The sequence below is a fragment of the Stegastes partitus genome, unplaced genomic scaffold, assembly GCF_000690725.1.
Source record: "Stegastes partitus isolate 25-593 unplaced genomic scaffold, Stegastes_partitus-1.0.2 Scaffold606, whole genome shotgun sequence".
Classification (NCBI taxonomy): domain Eukaryota; kingdom Metazoa; phylum Chordata; class Actinopteri; family Pomacentridae; genus Stegastes; species Stegastes partitus.
Window position 1 is genome coordinate 364,826 of NW_007578337.1, and position 20,071 is coordinate 384,896.

At 41.1% G+C, this 20,071-nt stretch overlaps 1 protein-coding gene across 1 annotated transcript in view; it reads left to right on the forward strand.

Annotated features, from left to right (window-relative positions):
- LOC103362825 (WD repeat and FYVE domain-containing protein 3-like) overlaps positions 1-20,071 on the forward strand; it is a 61,578-nt gene that overhangs the window by 9,289 nt on the left and 32,218 nt on the right. Inside the window, exons 2-3 of the mRNA XM_008289319.1 lie at positions 15,848-16,058; positions 18,740-18,863. Coding sequence (XP_008287541.1) covers positions 15,879-16,058; positions 18,740-18,863 — 304 coding nt within the window. The 5' untranslated portion in view covers positions 15,848-15,878. The remainder of the gene's footprint in view (positions 1-15,847; positions 16,059-18,739; positions 18,864-20,071) is intronic.

Sequence of the window (20,071 nt, forward strand, 5' to 3'; positions counted from 1 at the left end):
TGGTATGTTCCTCCCGGTGTTACGGCCGTAGTCGCCCTCCCCTCCTCTCCCTCCAAAGCCCTGAACACCCCACCCCGGTGTCAGGGAGGGATCAGCTGTGCCAGTCCCGGCAGACCACACACACACACACACACACACACACACACACATACACACACACAGAGTACGCTGGCTGGCGAACAAAGCCGCTGGCACTGCCAATGAAGACGAGCCATGCCTCCCTGCTTCGCCTCGCCTCCTCTCTTCTCACGCCGCCGTGAGGGGAAGGCATGACACCATTGTCGTCGCCCGTCCTTATCAGAAACACACAGTTTTGTTTTTTGAGGTGGAGGGGGGGAGAAGAGCGGTTACTCTCTCGGCTGATGGTGGATTATTTCTGTCGGTTGTGCTGCCGCCGCTGACGAGTTGAGATGCTGGCCGAGCGCAGGGAGAACAGCAGGTAGGGGGGGAATCGGAGCTGGTGCTGAGCTTGTCTCCGCGGTGACCAGAGGCTTGTTTAACACCTGACCTCGGTGGATTTTCTGCGTTCATTGATATCGTGTTGTTACCGACTGTTCTACGTGTTATTTGCCGTTGAAAAGCTTCCGTTGCCGTCGTCGAGCAGTTGGTGGATGCAACAGGGAGCTGCTGTATCTGTGACAAAATGCCCTGATGTGACTAAAGGCATCATCTGCTAGATAGAAAAGATGCAAAAGCCTAAAATGACTACATCTATCTCTGTCTAGCAGATGTTCAAATCAACACACTTCTGACCAGGCATTTTTTTTTTTTTTGGCATTTGCTTTGCTTTCTCTTTTAGCTCATATTTTAACATGGGGTTAAATGTCTAGTGGAAGCTGCCGAGATGTAAGATCACACCGTATAGTATAAGTCATGATAATAACTGCTTTATCTGTAACACAATACCCCGATCTAACTAAAGGCAGCATCTCCTGGATAGGAAAGAAGCAATGGGCTGTGTTTAACTCTGTAGGAAAGGTGTTAAAATCAGTACGAGTGACTATTTTATTTGGTTTATCTGATGCTTTTTGTGCAATTTTTAAGCCTTTGAACTCATCTATACATAGGAATTGCTCGTATATAGCCAAATATGTCTGAATATGTAGTGCCACTGACCTGTCCCTGAGATATTTTCCTCATGAGTGGTACCACTGATTATCAAGCTAAACTGAAATTCAAGATTACAGTCCATAGTACCAGTTAGGATGATAAACGCTGTAACAAAATAGAAAAGAAGCAAAAAGCTTGAAAATGCTTTAACTCTATAACAAGTGTTCAAATCAGCACATTCCTGTCCATTTGTTTGGTTTATTTGATTCATTTTGTGTATTTTTTTAGGTCCTTTAGCACATTGCTACATGTAATCTAAGATTACACTTTGTAGTATAAGTCATGATAGTAACTGCTTTATCTGTAACTTAACACCCTGAAGTATCTCGAGGCATCAGTGTCGAAGCAAAGGGCTAGCTCTGTAATCAGTGTTCAAATCATCACATCACTGACCGTTTTCTTTGGTTTGTTTGATTCATTTTGTGTCGTTTTTAGGTCTTTTAATTCATTGCTATGAAGGACAGTTTTGAATATAGCATGTCACAATATGCAGTGCAACAGAACTATCCCTGAAATGTTTTCCTTGGGAGTGTTGCTCCTGATTTTGAGGTTAAAATATCAAGTAGCAACTGCTGACATTTCAGATTACAGCCTTCTAGTGTAAGTCATGACAATAAATGCCTTATCTGCAACACAATACTTTGATGTAACCAAAGACATCATCTCCTGGATAGAAAAGACTCAATGGATTTAAAGAGCGACTTTTACCTTTGTGCATTGGGTGTAAAAAAAAGAGTCGTGTTTCCTATTTATTTAGTGAACGTTTGGGTCATTTGGTGCCATTCTTTTCACTTATTACTAAATGTTTGATGTTAGGAGTGTTGCTACTGATTTTACAGTGAATTTCAGTAGTTGCCACGAGATGTTTTAGAATCACAGTCAACATTTTAAGTGAATGATAGTGAACATTAGAGTCCTGCTCCAACAGGCTGGATGTGTTTTCAATTTAATACGTGTAATTTGAGAATATTCAAGGGATATTTTTGTGGTTTTGAGTTTTGAACTTGAGACTTTTAAATGCAGAATAGATGAATAGGCTTGTAATGACCACAGCAAAGTCAAAGATGGTGAATTAGGCACCATTGATACACTAGAAAAAAGCGAAAGTCAGGGTTTTTCTCGAATTTCTGACACTTCCCAAAGAGGTTTTAGTCAGCAGGAAAGGGAAATTAGCAGTGCTAAAATGGTAAGAATTCAAAAAATGTGTTTTTTAACCAGTTATGTTAATAAGGGGTTCATTTACTCACGCATAATAGAGGTTTTTGTTCATCAGATGGTCATAAATCACAGAGAAATGCATGGATTTTTGTCAAATGAGGGTTTTACAAATTCCATTACTGTACATGGACTCATCGTGCTTACAGTCAACCCCATCAAAGGCACATTGTGAGCCAGAAAAAACACTCCAAATTTAATGTGGGGTTGATATTCTTTTGGTAATTAACTGTAAATATGGACCGCAAAGCATTCTTGCTGATGCTACGTACATTAAAAGGCAAATATAAAGACGTTATGTCAAAATCTTGAAGCCAAAATGTGTCATATCAGTGCAACTATATTAAAAGTGATGTGATTTAAGGCACAAATTCACCCCACTAGGCCTTGTATTTTTATATTACATAGTTGTAATTGTGATTATTAAAAGGCAGCATGTTGTGTTGGGCGTGTTTGTCGACATTCCATTCAGTAAATTTAATGAAATAATATTGGCATGGCAACATCTCCTTTTTGAGCTTTGGAAAAAATGAGGCACTTTTACTGCTTTTTTGTGAATGAAATCAGTTTTTTTCCAAACATTTACAGTAGCTGCTTCGCCCCAACCTTCACCTTTTTTTTTTACAGTGATAATGAAGTAAAACAGCTGGCACAAGCGACACAGGGAGAAATTTGCCAGTGGTTTGTGATAATAGCCTGTAATGGAGCGTGTTTGGCATGAGATCATTTCCTGCCCTTCTGGCTCGTGTTACAGTCACACAGGTCGGGCAGCAACCGCTGAGCTGCTCCACCGTAGCTTCACCTTCTTTTATCTGGGATGCCTGAAGTTGTTTTCTTTATTACTGTTGATTTTGAAACATCGAAGCAGTTTTTCCTCTCGTGGTTTGTCTCCTACAAAGAGAGGTATTTACGGTATGTCACTGTGGTTTGCAGACAAGACAGTTAGTCAAATTGTACCAACACTTGGCTGAGGGTTGGTGTGAATTCACCACCCTGCCTACGGAGCCTTTTTCTTTCTTCAAATTTGCATTTCGTTTTACATGTTTGGGTTTTATCTAACTGCCGTCAATCCATTTCTTCTTCTTCTTCTTCTCCGTGGAGCTCCCGGGCGTCCACCTACCCCCCGTTAACTTGTCAGACTGGAGACATTTCTGAGATTACATCACTTTCTCCAGAGGAACAACCACACAAACCTTTGAAGAGTCCCGGCTCTTCCAGGGCATTGGCTGCCTCCATCTCCCAGGAGTTAGCGCTAACTCTGTGAGACGTTCATTGAAGCTGGCGTCCGCTTAAAGAGAATGCTTTGAAAAAGACTGGAGGGCCAAGAAAGCGAGCTCAGTTCCCCGCTTGCATAGGAGTTGACATTCCATTGATGCCATTGACTCATTTTCTTCGCTGCAGCCAAGACAAGATGTGGTCTGATGCTGTTTTTCCTTCGCAGTACTGGTCATGCCTGTAGCATAAAATGATCAGTTCTTTTTCCTGTCTAGTACTCCTAAAAGTATCATTAGCTTTTCGTTGGTAATCCCTTGTATGTGGATGGCACTATAGGTTTCTAATCCCTATTAAAGATGCTACCTTAATCCTCCCTGTTACGTCACGTCCCTCTGAGGTTGACCGAGTATACGACGTGCTGTCTGCTTACATAGCTCCACTTCTGGACATTCAGATTCACATCAGGGCAGAGAGTCCAGGCTGGCGAGCTCTAAACTTAAAAAAAAAATCTGTACCAAAGACAAACTACTCAATAGCAGCATTGGAGAAAACATCAGCATCTTGTGGAAGCTGTGCAAGGAATCTAAATTGCTGGTGCTCACAGTTTTGCTTCCAGCTTCCTTTTAGGTGCATCCATTCTCCCACAACACGTTTTGGATCAACATCCAGATAAGACGGCCTCATATCTCTGTGAAGGAAGCGCTCCGTTGCCAAAGGTGTGGGCATCCTGTTTTTCCTGGCTGTGTTTCCAGATCTGAAATTAAAAATGGATCCTCGTGTTAATTTAGAGGCAAAAAAAATTAAATAAATCAAGCTGGTTTCGAGTCTTAAAGCAACCTCTTCCCAAAAAGCAAAAGAAATTTGAGGAGAAATAACAGTAAACATCACATTTACTACCGATGACACGGCATGACATCCTAGCAGCTCAGTTATCGTCCAGACTGGAGTTAAATGAGATCAGGCAGCGATTTAATACTGTCTTTTGGGTCCATGTTGGCGCTCATGCTTGACAATTTATACCTGAATGGACAATTTTACGCAACATTTCCTCAGGAAGCCAAGCAAAACAAAAACTGGCTTTCAAGTAAAGACATGCTCCTCCCCGAGTTATCAGTCAAGTAAAACTGCACCATAAGAGTCATTTGTGCACCCAGATGTATTAACCACGTCTCGTAGGTTTAGTGTCACCTGCACTTAAGAGTGAGAAAGGGAGGCACTGACAGAAGTCATATGTCTTGAAGTCTGTGGTTTCGTGACGCTCGGTGCTTACCAAGTAGGTGGAGTGAGTTGTAATCCTGCGTTTGTCTGCAGATCGCCGCCGTTCCTTTTGTTGATTTTCCAGCTCAGCCTTATGCTGAGTCGTATGACATGTGTTTGCCTCAGTTTGTGGTCCCGGCCCTGCTGAGCTCCGGCTCCACCATTCTCTCAGCACTCGTGTTTGCTTCAGTGACTCTCTGTTACACAGGGCCCTGTACAGCACTGCTAACAGTCAGCATTGTTCGGAAAATAATTGCTGGCTTTGATCTACGCCAAGGATACGTTACAGTACAAAAATAGACGGGCCGTTTCAGCTCGAATGCAACTCGGACAGATAAATCTAGTGAATGAATTGAATTTGAATTCATTTTCATTTTGTTGCCGTGTTTTTTTCCCCCCCAAGGAGCACATGTGCTACTAAAAATGTATAAATAATCAAGAACTTTTGATCAAATAATGTGTTTTTCCTAAACAAAGGGATATGAAGAGACATTTATAAGCAGTTTATGTGAATTGAGAATGTTACTGATTGATTACCATTAAAAAAAAAAGGCAGAAAACGAATGACATGCGTGTCAGAAAATGTATTGTGCATTAAATGTAGTACCTGCTTGTGCCACCAGGTGTTGTTTATTGAAATGGAAGACTGCAGTTTGTTTGTATTTAACACTGTAGTGACTCGAAATGGTGGCCACTTGGACAACAGGCAGCTCCATGTTGGCAAACAGAGAGCATTGTGGGAGTTTAGGTAATAAAGTACCACCATGACAAAGTCTTCTGTGACGGTTAATGTGAGCTGCTCAGAGCTCATGTGTTCAAGACCAGTAGATGACCACTAGAGTGATGTTCCTGTGGCCCAATACCAGATGCAACCAGTCTGTTTTAGTGGCTTATGTTACATGAATCGATTTGTGTTATCAATTAATTGAGCATTTATTGATATGATGCCTCCTGTTACAAAAGGACAATAAATTCTAATAACTTGTTTAACTGTAAACTGAATGTTATAATTCTTCCTACATCCACCCAACCGGTCGAGGCAGATGGCCGTCCCTCCCTGAGCCTGGTTCTGTCGGAGGTTTTTTTCCCCCTGTGGGGGTTTTCGGTTCCTTCCCACTGTTGTGGACTGCTTGCGGACTGCTGAAGCTTATAGGGAATCCAGATGTTTTGGATTGTTGTCTCTGCCTTTGTGAAGCGCTATGAGATGCCTTGTTGTTGTAAATATGCGCTATACAAATAAAATTGAATTGAATTGATACCGCTGCTGATTATTGATGAAGAAACTTGTTCGAAATTTACCTTCTTAATGTGAATACAACAAGTACACCAGGTTTTTAATGTTTTTTTTTTTCCAAATGATTTCAATGATTGAGTACTTACCTGCACTACTTTTGACTGAACACGATGTGTTGGAAAACGTCTGCTCTGTCTCTTAACACAAAGGATACCGCTGGTCCGGCAGCCTTTGTTAGCAGGTCGTCTGGTTTGTCCAGCGGTCCACAGCAATTCTGGGATCAAATTGCTCTAGTGAAGGCCCCTCCAGGCTGATCTTTATCAGGTCTTAAGTTGCGGGCGTTTGTGGAAGGCCTTTTTCCATTCCCATCCTCCGTCCCACTCCCATCACCCAGTGTAAATCACTTATGGAGGGTCACTTTATTAAGAAACACGCTGGCAAGCTGTTGGACACTTGTGCTACATGCTAAAGATATCTGAAAGAGAAGCAGTGATATTCCAAACTGTGCTGTTTAAATATCCATCACAGTTTATAGAGTGAGTCCATGTTCAGTTAAAACCCACTTTACTAATTGTGATTGTGAATGCACAGTTTCTTTTCTCTATCACAAACGCTTGCTTTTACGTCAATGTCCAAAAACATGCAAGCTAATATGGTTAAACCTTAATAAGCCGAATATTAAAGTTCATACAAATGTGACATTAGAGGACTTGCAACCTTCTAAACCTCTAAATCCCACAAACTACATCATTTATCAGCACCAGAAACTGTCAAAACAGAAACAACTTTCCAGCTGTCTTTAAACCAATCTTATGTGATGTGGAATTCCATCAGGAAGATTAACTAAAAAAATAAGTATTCCCCACTCCATAATGCAACCGAGACGCCTTAATTACAGACAGTCATGTGGTAAAAAAAATAAAGGAAAATGTTGGACATCCATTCCAAGGTTTTTAAAAAAAAATATATATTGTAAAATAAATACTCAAAGAAATTCAGTTTTCTGTTGCAGTGTTTTATGCAAGTATAGGTTTGGTATATAGCACAAAGTAGAAGTTTAGGCTCTCTCTACTTTTAGCTATGGCTGTGCTATGTCCATAAAGGTGCAGGACTTCAAGTTGAAATTAATTTTAAAAAAAAAAGAAAGAAACAGTGAGTAAAAATGTGACAAGAGTTAAAACAAAGTCCAGAAAACCTGAGATTTTAAATGTAAAAATAAAAAAACAGAATTATCCATTACGTTGTCTTTCGGTGGATATGCTGGAGATACCAGACATATTTTATTTTGAGTCAATTAAATTTTGACAGTTCTAATGAATAATTGCTCACAGACATCCACAGAGTTGTCCAGGTTAGAGTCACAGTTTTCGTTTCACCAGGTCTCAGTAAGACTGTCCAAACCATCTATGTCTGTGGAGAGGCTTCCTTTCCCTTTGGTTTCCTGTTGTCCTGCTCTTGCTTTTTCTTGCAGTGAATCTTGCAGCTTTAAACAATGACTCAGGAACCTGGCTCACTGCTCTGGGTATTTTTAAACCGGACTCAGACCGACCACTTCTGCTTTTGGATTCTCAGTTTCTCATGTCCAGCAAGATTTTCTTCTTGACCAGCAGCTTTTCTACAGACTTGTCTGTGGCTCAGCTTGAGTTTCCATTTTAGCCAGCAGCTGAAGACGAGCTTTTCTGCTGATGCAGCCGAGGCCACATTGTGATCGCTTCATAACCCCGCTGCCGGCGTGCTGGCTCGGCCAAACGCGCTGTGGATGTACTGCGGCTTTCTCTCAAAGCCTTGGCCACCTTTATGTGCGCCTCATGGGCTTTGGATTGCAGGAGGTCTGCCCATCCATCCAGAGGAGGATTGGGTTTGTTTTATTTATGATCCAGACTGACTTGTGGGTTGATGAATGGTATAAGTGAGAGGCAAAGACCAAAAATAATATGTGTCATCACAGAAAAGAGGAAGGAGGTTCTCAGTGGAGAGAACTGGTTAGGCTGCTGCAGTGCTGAGAATAAGTCTCTTATCTCATCAGTGTTATGGCATGTCATAAAAATAATCAACCTTTACCTTCATAAACACAAATCAAACAATGACAGCTACACGTTGTTGAGCTTCAATGAGCCGCCAGAAGTTTGTAATGGAAAACAAGCTGTCAGTCTTAAAACATGAACAGGTACATCAGTGAATAGGTGTGATTTTTCAACAACCTGTACACACTATACCTAACAGATATATACATGTTCTGTTCTGATATAAAGCAAAAATGGCTCAGTTGTCTTCAGCACACACCCTGATTGTGTGATTGTGAAGTTGTTAGTGTCTTCTAGGTCAGCTTGTCCTGTAATTGTGTTGACTTTGCTAACAGTTCAGTGGTGTGGTTTGGTACTCAGTATTGCGGTATTACTTTCCCCAGTTATGAGTCGTGTAAAGGACGACAGATTCAGTTCCAAAGAAGTAGTCATAGTACAGTTACTTTTTCAAATACTGCTGCGTTGCCAGAATGTAGTTGTTTATTTCCTAGCGAGGTATACACATGCAGCAGGTCGTAACCACTAGCAAAAATGCTAAGCAAAGGATGAAGGATGAGGGTTGAAATGTATACCTTCAGGAGCCACAAGTAGTTTGAGTTTCTCTCAAGTCAAAGATGCAAGATGTGTTTTCTGCTGTACTCAACTCCAAAACATACAGCATCCTATTTGCTGGAGCTCCTGATACAACAATAAACTGAACCCCTGAAATAAACAGAGATGTTTTCACAGATGACGCACCCTCATTAAATGCATTATAGAGAAAATGCTCACAAAGAGCAACGTCGAGCTGTCTCAGAGGACGACGGTGGCTGGCTACCTCCAGAGAGAACACGCAGTGATGGAGGCTACTTTTAAGGCCACATTCAGAGAAGTCGACTGTTCCCAGGCTCAGACTGAGAAGTTTTATCACAGATTTTTAAATCAGGTTGCATCACACATATGCGGTGAAACTTCTCAGATAATCTCTCTAATCTCAGACATGCAAAACATGGAAGATTTGAACATAGCGGCTCATAACACACCACAGGATATGATATGTTGGTGCCAGAGGAAGCAGTCACATGATCTCATGGGGAAGCAGATGGAAACAAAATGGAGACTGTGGAGCAACGACTTGCTGTGATGCTAATAATACGTCGCAGTGTGGAAAGCAGAAGGCTAAACGAACCTGGATGAAAAAATGTTTGGGAAGACGTGGTCAACATGGGGTTTTGTTTTAATTCTTTAGCAAGATCTAGAGATGAGGTTTGAACTACTACTGCTAATGCCTGTGGCTAGTGTTAGCCTCAGTGGCTACAAAGTTGGTGCTGCTCGGTGTCGGTGTCTGCTGTGCTTAAATTCTAATCGCACCCAGATTTTAAGCTCTGATTGATGAGTCTGCTAGATTTTAGACTATAAATCCCTCATGTTAGCAAATAATCTGGGCCCAACTGGATTTCTCCTCTAATTGTCTGAAATGTTGGTAAATAAGCCCAAAACTCCTGTTCAGACGTTTTTTTCTCACCATAAATGACGACTGGCCATCTAACAACACAAGCTCTTTGGGTTTACTCCACTTTGTAGGAAATTCTAAGTATAATAACGAATTACTTTTGATACCAAGTTATAAGAAAAGTCAGACTTTTAAAAGAAGGAAAAAGTTAAAAAAAGCTTCACGAATAACTTCCCAGCACTGATTAAAGGTAACAAAATCCATTTTTCATTATTTGCTGACACAGAAACAGCAGGATCCAGCGTTGCCATTCCCTTCCGCATGCATATTATGCCCTTGATCTCTCCCGTAATAAAATTGCAAAATCTTTTCTTTCGCCCCTTAAACCTTCTTGTTGAATTTCAATTTCACTTTAAAGCATCTCTTAGCTGTCAGACCCTGCGACTTTCTGAAAGGACTTGATGTTCTGCAGGCATCACCTCTTATAAATGGAGTGAAAGTGAAGCAGCATTGTGTTCTTTTTCAGCACAATGGAGGCCACTGTACCGTTGAGTTTCATTTCTTTTGTTTTTTATCTTTTATTTCCATGTGTTTTTTGCTTTTTTGCTATGAAAAATGGGGTTTATCCCTTCAGAAATCTGTTATTTGACCTTACAGTTGAGATACAATGCCGCAAAAAATGTGCCTGTGACAACTTACAATTGCTGTGTCTTTAGGGCTGTCAACAAAAAATCCAGCGTCAAACGTTCACCTAACTTTATCAGTCGGTGCAGCAGGCAGCGCTATAATTTAGTTGTTTTTGGAGGGATATACTGTAAACTGTAGGACTTGTTCTTAAACCTTATCTCAGGCGGGCAGAGCGGGTGGTTAGTTGGAGCTGAATTGTGCAGTGTATCGCTGCCAACACAGGCTCTATTGTAAATGTCACATCCAGAGCCTTTCAGGTCTTGTCTCGTTTGATCTCCATCATGTGTCCATAAAACGTGCGCGAGATTAACACGTCCTACCCGGTGATTTTCTTGTGAAATTTTCTTTTCACGCGGAGGAGAGAAGCCCGAAGCGCCGCTGTGACAGAAGTAATTGTGCAACTCAAAGCGCGATTACAGCAGCGTTTGTCATCTGCTTTGATTTCTTTGCTTTGTGTGTGCGTTGTGGTTGAGTGATATTTCAGACAGCAGCCTTGGTTTTTGTTTTTTTTATTTTTTTCCTCCCTGGTTATAAATTTAATTAAACGACTCTTGATGTTTTTGCATTCTCGGCGCAGAAACGAATGGGATTCAAACCCTCGAGACTGTGCATGCTAAAAATGTACGTAGGCACTCGTGGACGCTGTGTCAGGCGCTTGAGATAAAAGTGTACCAAATGGCGGATGTAAAAACGCAATTGGAGTTTGAGTGTGAGTTCACGCAGAGGGCAGGCCTGCTGTGTGGGCAAAATGAGTTACCAAAGCCCTCGGTCTTGAGTAATTTCGTGAGTGCCACAGATGCCACTTTCCTGTAAATCAGAATAACACTCGGAAGCTTCTTTCTAGCTCGTCTGTCTCTTCCATTATGCTGCTCTTCACGGTCTCGCTGTCTTTTATGACAGTCCTTAAAGGAATGAGAGGGACGAGGAGAGAAGTAGACGTGGGTTGTTCAAGATGCCCGTCACGGCAAAGCAGGCCTTGAACAAGAAAGCAGTGAATAGAGGGCAGACCAGTGGGAACACATAATCTGCCCGCTTAGCCCTTACAGTCATCGTACTGAATCAGTGAAAAGACAAAATTTGGGTCTGTTGGTGGTATTAGGAGAGAGGTCATGAGGTAATCGAATTAGTGTTTTTCTGTCCTTTCTGCAGCGCGATATTGCTCAGTACATATTGTGTATAAAATGAGATTAGCTGTGATTTCGGGACTAGAGAAAAGCTCAGAGATTAGTGTGTCTCCCCTCTAATCTGACAGTTAATTTCCAGATCTCTGCTGCAAATGTATGAACCGACTGATTTGTAATGATTTGTAGCACGTAACGTTAATTGAAAATACATATTTTAGCGGAGAAAATAAAAAACGTGTCTGACGTGGGCCCGAGAGCAGAACGCTGTTGTTTTCACAGAGAGGGCAAACAGCAAGGAGGAGCATCCTCAGTCACATTATTCAAAATCAGCTGTTCCTGGCGTGCAGCCAAGGCTACAATCTACTTCAAAAATACACTAATATCTGCGTCGCACCAGCACTCCTGATATCACAACAATGGAATCAAATTTAAATGCAGCCAACAGACGGAGAAGCTTGCCAAGAGTGAATTAGCCCGCTCACGGGGGCTCTTACCCCGAGGCTGCCTGGTTTGAATTCAGATTTGTGTAGAAATCACAACAGTGGCCGAGGAGATGGAATGAAAAATACTTCACCGGGTCCTTTAGTAGCTCTACTGAGGCTCCATTTAGAGCAGGACTTAGGAGTGGAGAAAGCTGACCTGTGGATACACCGGTATGTGTCAAGGACGATGGTGCATTGTGTGAGTTGAAGCAGAGTGGTTCTTGAGCTGAGCTGAAGTGCGGCACCTGTCATTGCAGTTTCAGACCAAACAGGACATCTTTTAAGCTACCAGAAAGGAATGTTGTAAGGGAAAATTTCCTGGTATGATTTAAGACAAAAGAACTCGTTGCATATTTATTTCATGAGGCTGTTGTGTAGGAGAGGAACAACTGTGTCTAAAAGTTTCCCACATACTTGCAAAAATACATTATTAGCGATGCTTTGGTGTATTAAATGATGTGTTTTTGCAAGTCATGGCAGTCTGTTGGAAAGGAAATGACCTGTAGTGTTTATTAAAGTGATTTTATGTGCAAAAATGTCATACAAGGAAATGTAAACTCAGCGAACAATGACAGCTTTCTCCAACTGAAGCACACGCGAGCTTACTGGAAACTGGTTCACATATGGGTTAACGTTGCTCCTTTAGCCACATTACGCTAACAGGCCAGATATTCAAATTAAAAAGTGCAAACAAACCTAGTGTAACATTGTGCGAATCTCATTACCAGAGCAGGAACTTGGAAAATGACCTTTGTCTCAATAGCAGCTGACGTTATAATTGTGGAAGAAAAATACTTAAAAATGACAAAATATTTCTAGAGAGAAGTTGATGCCTTTTGAATGGGAGTTAATTGGATTCAGGGAGGTTTTAGTGCCAAAGTTGAGTAGCTGTTGGTGGTTTTCTACTAAATGGCAACCTCTGAGGCTGAAAAATGAATGCAGTTCCTCAAGTATCCACTTGAGGCCGACTCCAACAGCACATCCTCCATGCTAAAATGTCCAACTTTACAGCAGAATCAGCATGTTTACAGCCTGGTACCACAACCTGTTTTGGTCCTTATAGCCAATTTCCCAATTCATGTCAACTATACAGAGGGTGAATTTTTTATATAAGTCACCCGTTTACATTTTATTAAGACTTAAAGTGATGCATAGTTATGCATAGTCCATGTCCTAGAGATGTTTCTGTTCCACCTTCGCTTCACCGCTTTGGGTTATTATTATTGTTAGATTAGCCAGGAGTTAGGAGGATACTGGTGATGTAACGGATGCTTCATCAATCTTTGTATACACTCATTGTATTTACACATTGAGGTACTCCCATATTGGCTTCAAGTTCACGCTGGGGTGGTTGCTGTTTGGTTTAAACATGTGAGCAAAGCATGAGATTTGTGGAGCATCTTAACAGGAACTGAAGTCTCTTTAAAGACCTCGTTTTGGCTGCAGGTACAGTTTTGTGTAAACCCCAGAACTAACATAGTTACTGGTTAAGTAGCCTTTGAGAAGGGGTCTTTTCCTTTTTGTTTTATTAATTTAGATAATGGACTGTGTCACCTTTGACAGTGGTCCAAGACTGACTTTAAACTAACCTTGCTGATGATGCTTTATTTGATGCACTTTCGCCAATAAAATAACTATAAAAGTCAGCGCTGTTTTTGTATTTATCATTTTATGCTCAGGCTTTATGCTTATGAAAGTCGGGTTGTGATGCATCATGGCTGTAAGTAATTAAAATTGGCTGCAAAAAGCCTATTTTGTAGCATCCATAGGACTGCTAGCTTTTAGTTTTAAAGCCAAACTGCAGGGTCTATTTTTTTTCTCTATTCCTGAAGTGAGGGTAATTCACTGTGAGGAGTACTCTGGGAAATACAGGGATTGCACGATATACTGTCATGTCTCCTCACCGTTCGTGGGTTTGCTGAGTTTCTTAGAGGACTGGGACTGAATTGTCGCAGTTTTTTTTTTAGCTGCAGTCCAACTCGGCATTGTTCTGCAAGCTGACGAATGCAGCAGGGATGTCGTCTTATACTGTGTACCTGCTGTTTAAATGAAAAGGAGGTCCAGGTGTTTGAAAAAAAAAAAAGAAAGTCTTGCACAAAACAGCAATTTAGAACAAGCAAATCCTTTTGAGCTACATGTGATTTCAAAAGTAGAGCAAGCTTACAGCTGCTGAACCGTAACAGAACGACAGTCCAAGGGTCAGGGCAGTTGTGTTGTCATCATAGGTGTAACAAAACCTTCAAAATGCACTTGTATGGTGGAGAAATGCAGGGAATGGAAACAAGAACTGCCAAAAGAGGTTCATCTTTGTACCTTTCTCTTGTTCCCATAATGCCCTCACACTCATTACTAGCGTGTCCATGAACACCGTCACCGCGAGTGTGATTGCTAAAAGGCAGGCTTTTATTTGTGGTTGATGCGTAGCTTAGTTGCACTCTTCCAAGCTGTTGATTCTGTTTTTATCGCCGGATGTTTATCTGCGTCGTATGTAGGCTTTGCAGTTCTGCGAAATCTCCTAGCAACCGTCTGAAATAGTCTGGAGAGCAGTCGACATGTGGAACAAATGGCTAAAGATATGTATATCAGCCAGGCTCAGGGGAGAAGAGACGCAACATTCACATCAGTCACGGATGTTGATGCTGTTTGTGTGTCTGTCACCTTACACTTCTGGTGACCTGAACTCGCTGTACAATCTGCAGAATGAAATGTGTCACATGTGTTTATCTGAGCAAACAGTGCCTTGATTTATGAGCTGGCCTTTGGAGCAGCAAGCCACTATATATATATATATATATTTATAGATAAAAAAAACAATATGTCCGTTTCTTTGTATCACAAATAGTGATTGAGGTTTGATGCCAAGTTCAGCTTTGAACCACTGTTCTGTCTTTGAAATCATTTACAAGACACATCAACAAAACCAAGAGTTGAGTATTTTGAAATGTAAACAGATGTTTTTTGGAGTCGACTGATTATCGATTTTAACTTCAGCTTTTTATAAGTTACATCATTTTTTTAAAGTTTGATTCTCGGTAAAATTAAAGCAGTAAATGACCTCTGGCTAGTGGTCAGATTCATGGGCTGGACCAGGGTCTGCTTGGACAGCGCTCATAATGCCAAGTGGCTGATACAACCAGCAAAAATCAGCTGTCCTTGATTACTGAAAAATCTCTGACCAACATATGGAATAGTGTCCGCTGTAGTTTAGTAACATTAATGATGAACCAGTTGTAGACTGATAACGCTGCCGACGATTGTTTGAGATAATTATTTTTCATCGCTAATAAAACATAAAGAAGCAAAGGCATTTTAACAAAGGGTGTGTTAGCTAGATAGATAGATAGATAGATAGATAGATGGATGGATGGATGAATAAAACCTTTTATTGAGCCCGCAGCAGAGAAATTTCAGTGTTACAGTAGAAGAAAGAAAAACAAAAAAACACACACTACAGGGGATAAAAGAGCAGCACACAATGCACAGATATAAACAAATGCGTTCTCCTTCCAGAAGTAAAAGAGTTTACAGAAAAAAATTCTGTGAAATTGCACAGTCCTTATTTGCATTATTTACATTTTTATTGCACGGTGGGTGAACTGAAGTACTGGGAGCAGGCTTGGATTTTGGANTTGGAATTGGAGTTTGAGTTTCTTGTTCTAAATGTTGAAACCAAGATTTTCATTTTACAGCAAATGATATCAGTTCTAACTATTGGTCTCCTTAATTGCTAATAATCGGTATCGAGCCTCAGTTGTTTTTTGGCATTGATCCAAAAACAGTGTTTTTTAAAAATCCTTTGAACACTTTGTTTTTCTACAAATCCCTTGTTAATTACAGAAAGAAGTCAGACTTTTAAAATGTTTAATGTTGTCTCAAGACAAATATGCTACACTAACTAACCTAAATATTACAAAGCCGTCCGTTATTGTTTGACTGTTTTTTAGTACTTAGACGCAGCTAAGTTCAGAATGCATTAAGGTGCAGCACTCAACCCAACAGCATGTTCAAGCGCTGAGTTGCAGTGAAAAACGTCTTACGCCTTCTCTTTTCTCTTTCCCCGTCTGCAGGGCTGCCTTTGCCCTGACAAAGCCGCTCAAGATGAACATGGTGAAAAGGATCATGGGGCGGCCGAGGCAGGAGGAGTGCAGCCCCCAGGACAACGCACTGGGCCTGATGCACCTGCGACGCCTCTTCTCCGAACTGTGCCACCCGCCTCGACACATGACCCAGAAGGAGCAGGAGGAGAAGCTCTACATGATGCTTCCTGTATTTAACAGGGTGAGTCTCGGCGGGGCGGAGGGAGGAGCTGGAGCCGGTTCAAACGCAGGCGGATTAATATTACAAGAGCAGATGTCAGCACACACTGCCGCTCTGATTCGGCAGTTCACGGCTTACCTAATTTGGTTTTAGTGATGTATGAAGCTGACATTTAAACCTGCTGTTTCCTGCTGGTGGAGTTTTCAAAAACATCAGTTACTGTCGGGCGAGCTGTCGGACTCCTGACGCCTCCATCACTCGTGTAGTCACTCAGATAGAAACAATGGACAGATTGAGGAATTGAGATGCCACCAGGTGACTTTTAGGGATTCGAATCTCGTGGTTAAAAGCTCTTTTCTGTGCACACCTGGCTAATCATATCTCACATTCTGGTTCAGCAGTTAATTCTAATGGAAATAGGCCCGTTGACTTGTGCACTCTAACGTTGACGTTCAGCTAAACAAAGCACAGTGAGATTTTTATTCTAGCTTTGGGTCACAAAAAAATGCTATAGCCATGAAATAATATATAATTACTGTCATTAGCTTTGAATTTAATCTTTAGCCCCTTGATGACAGTGCAGATCTCCAAAACCAGCCGACAAAGTGAACCTTGTGTAGCACACACCTGGTGGACAGGTGCACAGGAGAATAAAGACACACTGTCAGAACTAAGTTTAATTAAGAAAAAAATCAATGTTTTGATTGTACGCCGCTGTCAGGCTTTTAGCTTTAGTTGACAAATGCCCAGTTAGCGTATCGACCAACTAGTTAACCTGCAGCCCTACTAAACTCACAACTTCAAAACAAATCATCTGAGAGCAAGAGGCTGCATCACAAATGAACACCTGAGACAATAATCTTTATTGTCAGTAATAGTCAGTAGAAGCCAAAAAGATAAAAAATGACATTGATGAGCAATGCAAAAATTAGGTCACATCAAGAACTAGAGATAACAGTTCCATGCTACTCACTGAAAGTGTTTCACTTGTGATTGTGAAAGTCATTTTATTGTTTTGTGGCACACACAGATGATAACCCAAATCTGAATAATGTGGGTCAAACAAGCAGGGAGTTATTACAGCTAACATAGTCTAATTTGTATTTAATTACTGCTCCAGGTGATTTAAATCTATGAAATACCAAAACATAGTGAAAAAACATCCAGATTCAGAGATTTCAACGTGTTCTCCACAAATTTCTTGTTTTATGCAATCCAACCTAAAGTATGCAATATATATGTATATATACACTGAAAAGCTACGATTTTTGTTCGATAAATTTTAGGGCTGAATGATATTCTGAAAAATCATGTTACATTTATTTAAATGATATTGTAAGTACAATAAGATTTTAGTGAATTGGTCATTTTTACATAGTTACAATTAAAATGATTGTGTTACATTTTTATTCAAAAGACAAAAAAAAAAAAAGAAAAAAAGAAAGGAGTTCTTGCTATTTGGATATTAAACTTGGACCTAATATTTTAATTAACCTCTAAAGACCTGGCATCCACTTGCATGGACGTCACTGTTTGGCTTTTTTTGAAATTTATTTTTACTTTCTTTGTTTATATATTTTATTCCTTAAAATTAAATTAAAATTGCATTTTTATTTTTTTTCATTTTTAAATGCATATCAAACGTTCAGCTAAACAAGAGCTCGGGTCGTAAGCGGTTGATTGTTCAGCCCTAATTGTTAATATGATCATTAGAATAACATATTTATTATAAAAGTTCTCCTGGCTGGGTTTCTGTTTACTGACTAGTTAATGAAGTGGAATCATTTTTGGCTCCAATAACATCTAAGACACCAGACATGGACAGATGACAGCCTACTGTTTGTCTAAGGGGATTATACTGTGTGTGAATCGTCTTAGTCATCCAGCAGAGCTTTGCATAGGAACATATTGCAAATAAACTCAAGAAAATCCCAATATTTATGTTTACAAAGGGAAGAAGGAAGTGTTTCATGGCTGGTCTGACAGGTGCTCTTTAGTGAGGCAGGTAAGGATGCAATAAACACGATCCAGGAAGTCACCAAACAACCAGGGAAATATTGTAGTTAATTCATTCTTTGCACACAGGCAAATATTTTTGTGTTTGTAATAGAAATGCAGAACTCAGGCCCGTCCATCTGCTCTCCCCGTCTTCCTTTATGTTGCAGGTATAGAATAATGAGCCTGTTTGTTTTGCAGCCGCTGCTTTTGACAGCCCTGCTGAGTGTTCTCGTCAGACTGGAGTGCCTTACCGAGGGTCTCTCGACTTGTCAGCTAATTACCCAGCGCTGGCTGCGATTCACTCACTGGTGGCATAATTCATGTCAGAATTTGAAAAGTAAAGTACTCCCCGTGCAGCAGGACGCCCGTCTCCAGGCCGGCTTTAATGTCAGATTTGCTGGATAAATAAATACACGATGAGCTTCTGTTGAATGAAGCAGAGTTTATCTTTGACCTGCTCCCTCGAAAGCCTTCGTCTGCATTGTTCCCTGCGGCTTTGAAAGTAGGACATGTTGTGAAAAACCTGAGCGAGTGAACCTCCACCTTGATGATTTCTGTTTGTTTCTATTCGATGTGAGCGTCTGTAGGCTGCATATATTTAGGATTCAAATGAGTAGATGTCTGTTTAATGCCTTGTTGTCTTGACTTTAACTTTATTTTACTGTTTCATTTTGGTTACACTAAAGCTGATTTTCCCGCTGTAGGTGTTCGGAAATGCTCCACCCAGCACCATGACGGAGAAGTTCTCCGACCTGCTGCAGTTCACCACCCAGGTCTCCCGACTCATGGTGACCGAGATCAGACGACGGGCCTCCAATAAATCCACAGGTGAGCCCTCCGACCCAAATACACAGCAGCAAAGATGCACTCACACACATCCGTTTATCAGCTCTCATAACCGGTTGGCGTCTACGCTTCCCGTCACTGCAATGTGGGAACACTTGTTCTACCTTTAGCTTTGCTGATAAAGATATTTCAAATTATTTTTCTCTTCAGTCTTCCAATTCAGTGATGTTATAGTTGCAAGAGAAATAATTCTGCTGTAAAGGATCCCATGCAGCACATACAATGACAAAGTTTCTTACCCCACAGTTGCATGAAACATTTTCCAGTTTTATTAACTATTTGCCTCTCAGTATGTTGTTTATCTTTTTGCTCAAAGCAGCAATGCAGCATTTCTTTAATGTGACATGAAAGGTTCGTCTTCACCACAGGTGCACCACCAGCGTCTCTTCAAAGCTTCGACAGTAGTGGCAGCTTTGACTGTGGCTTCCTCACAGGAAAGACGTTTAACAGGCTGACAAACACTTTCATGGTCACAAACACACACACACACACACACATACACTCGGTTGTACGTCTGCAGCTTCCCCATCTCCGATTTCTCTTTCTCTATCTCGTCTCTCCATCGCTCCCTCCTCTGCGATGTGTTGTTTTCAAGCAGAGAGCGGCTCTGATTCTGCAGCTCGGCGGTCCAAACACGCACCCCTCCAGCTGGTCGCCCAGCCTCTGTGCACTGAGTCAGGAGTTGACTCATGCTCTCCACCAGCTTCGCAGCGCTCGATCGTCATCAGAACAACTGATTTTAATTTCCTCTAAACAGTGAGCAGCTAGACTTTGGCTCGGCTTCTAGGCTGGATTTTGAGCAAACATGATCAGAAGCGTGCTTACTTCTTCTAAAGCTGGACATGTGAGATTCAGTTCATTATCAGGCTTCTTCTCTAAGGGAGGCTTAACATGGTGACGATAATGTTTGAAGAGGGGCAAAGAGTTTCACATTAGCCATTTGAACACTGAGGCATGTAATCTGTAAATACCGCAGTGATTACACCATTTATCAGAGCCAGAAACTGTAAAAACAGAAAGAATTGTCAAATTATCAACGTTCTCGTGGCCTTAGAAGGAATCGTGTTGCATGAGGGTCCGCAAAATTAACCAAATCAGTGATATTTCATCAAAATCACTTTCATCTATGTCTTGTTTAAAGATTTTCCAAAATTGAACCATCCATCCATCCATTATCTATACACCGCTTA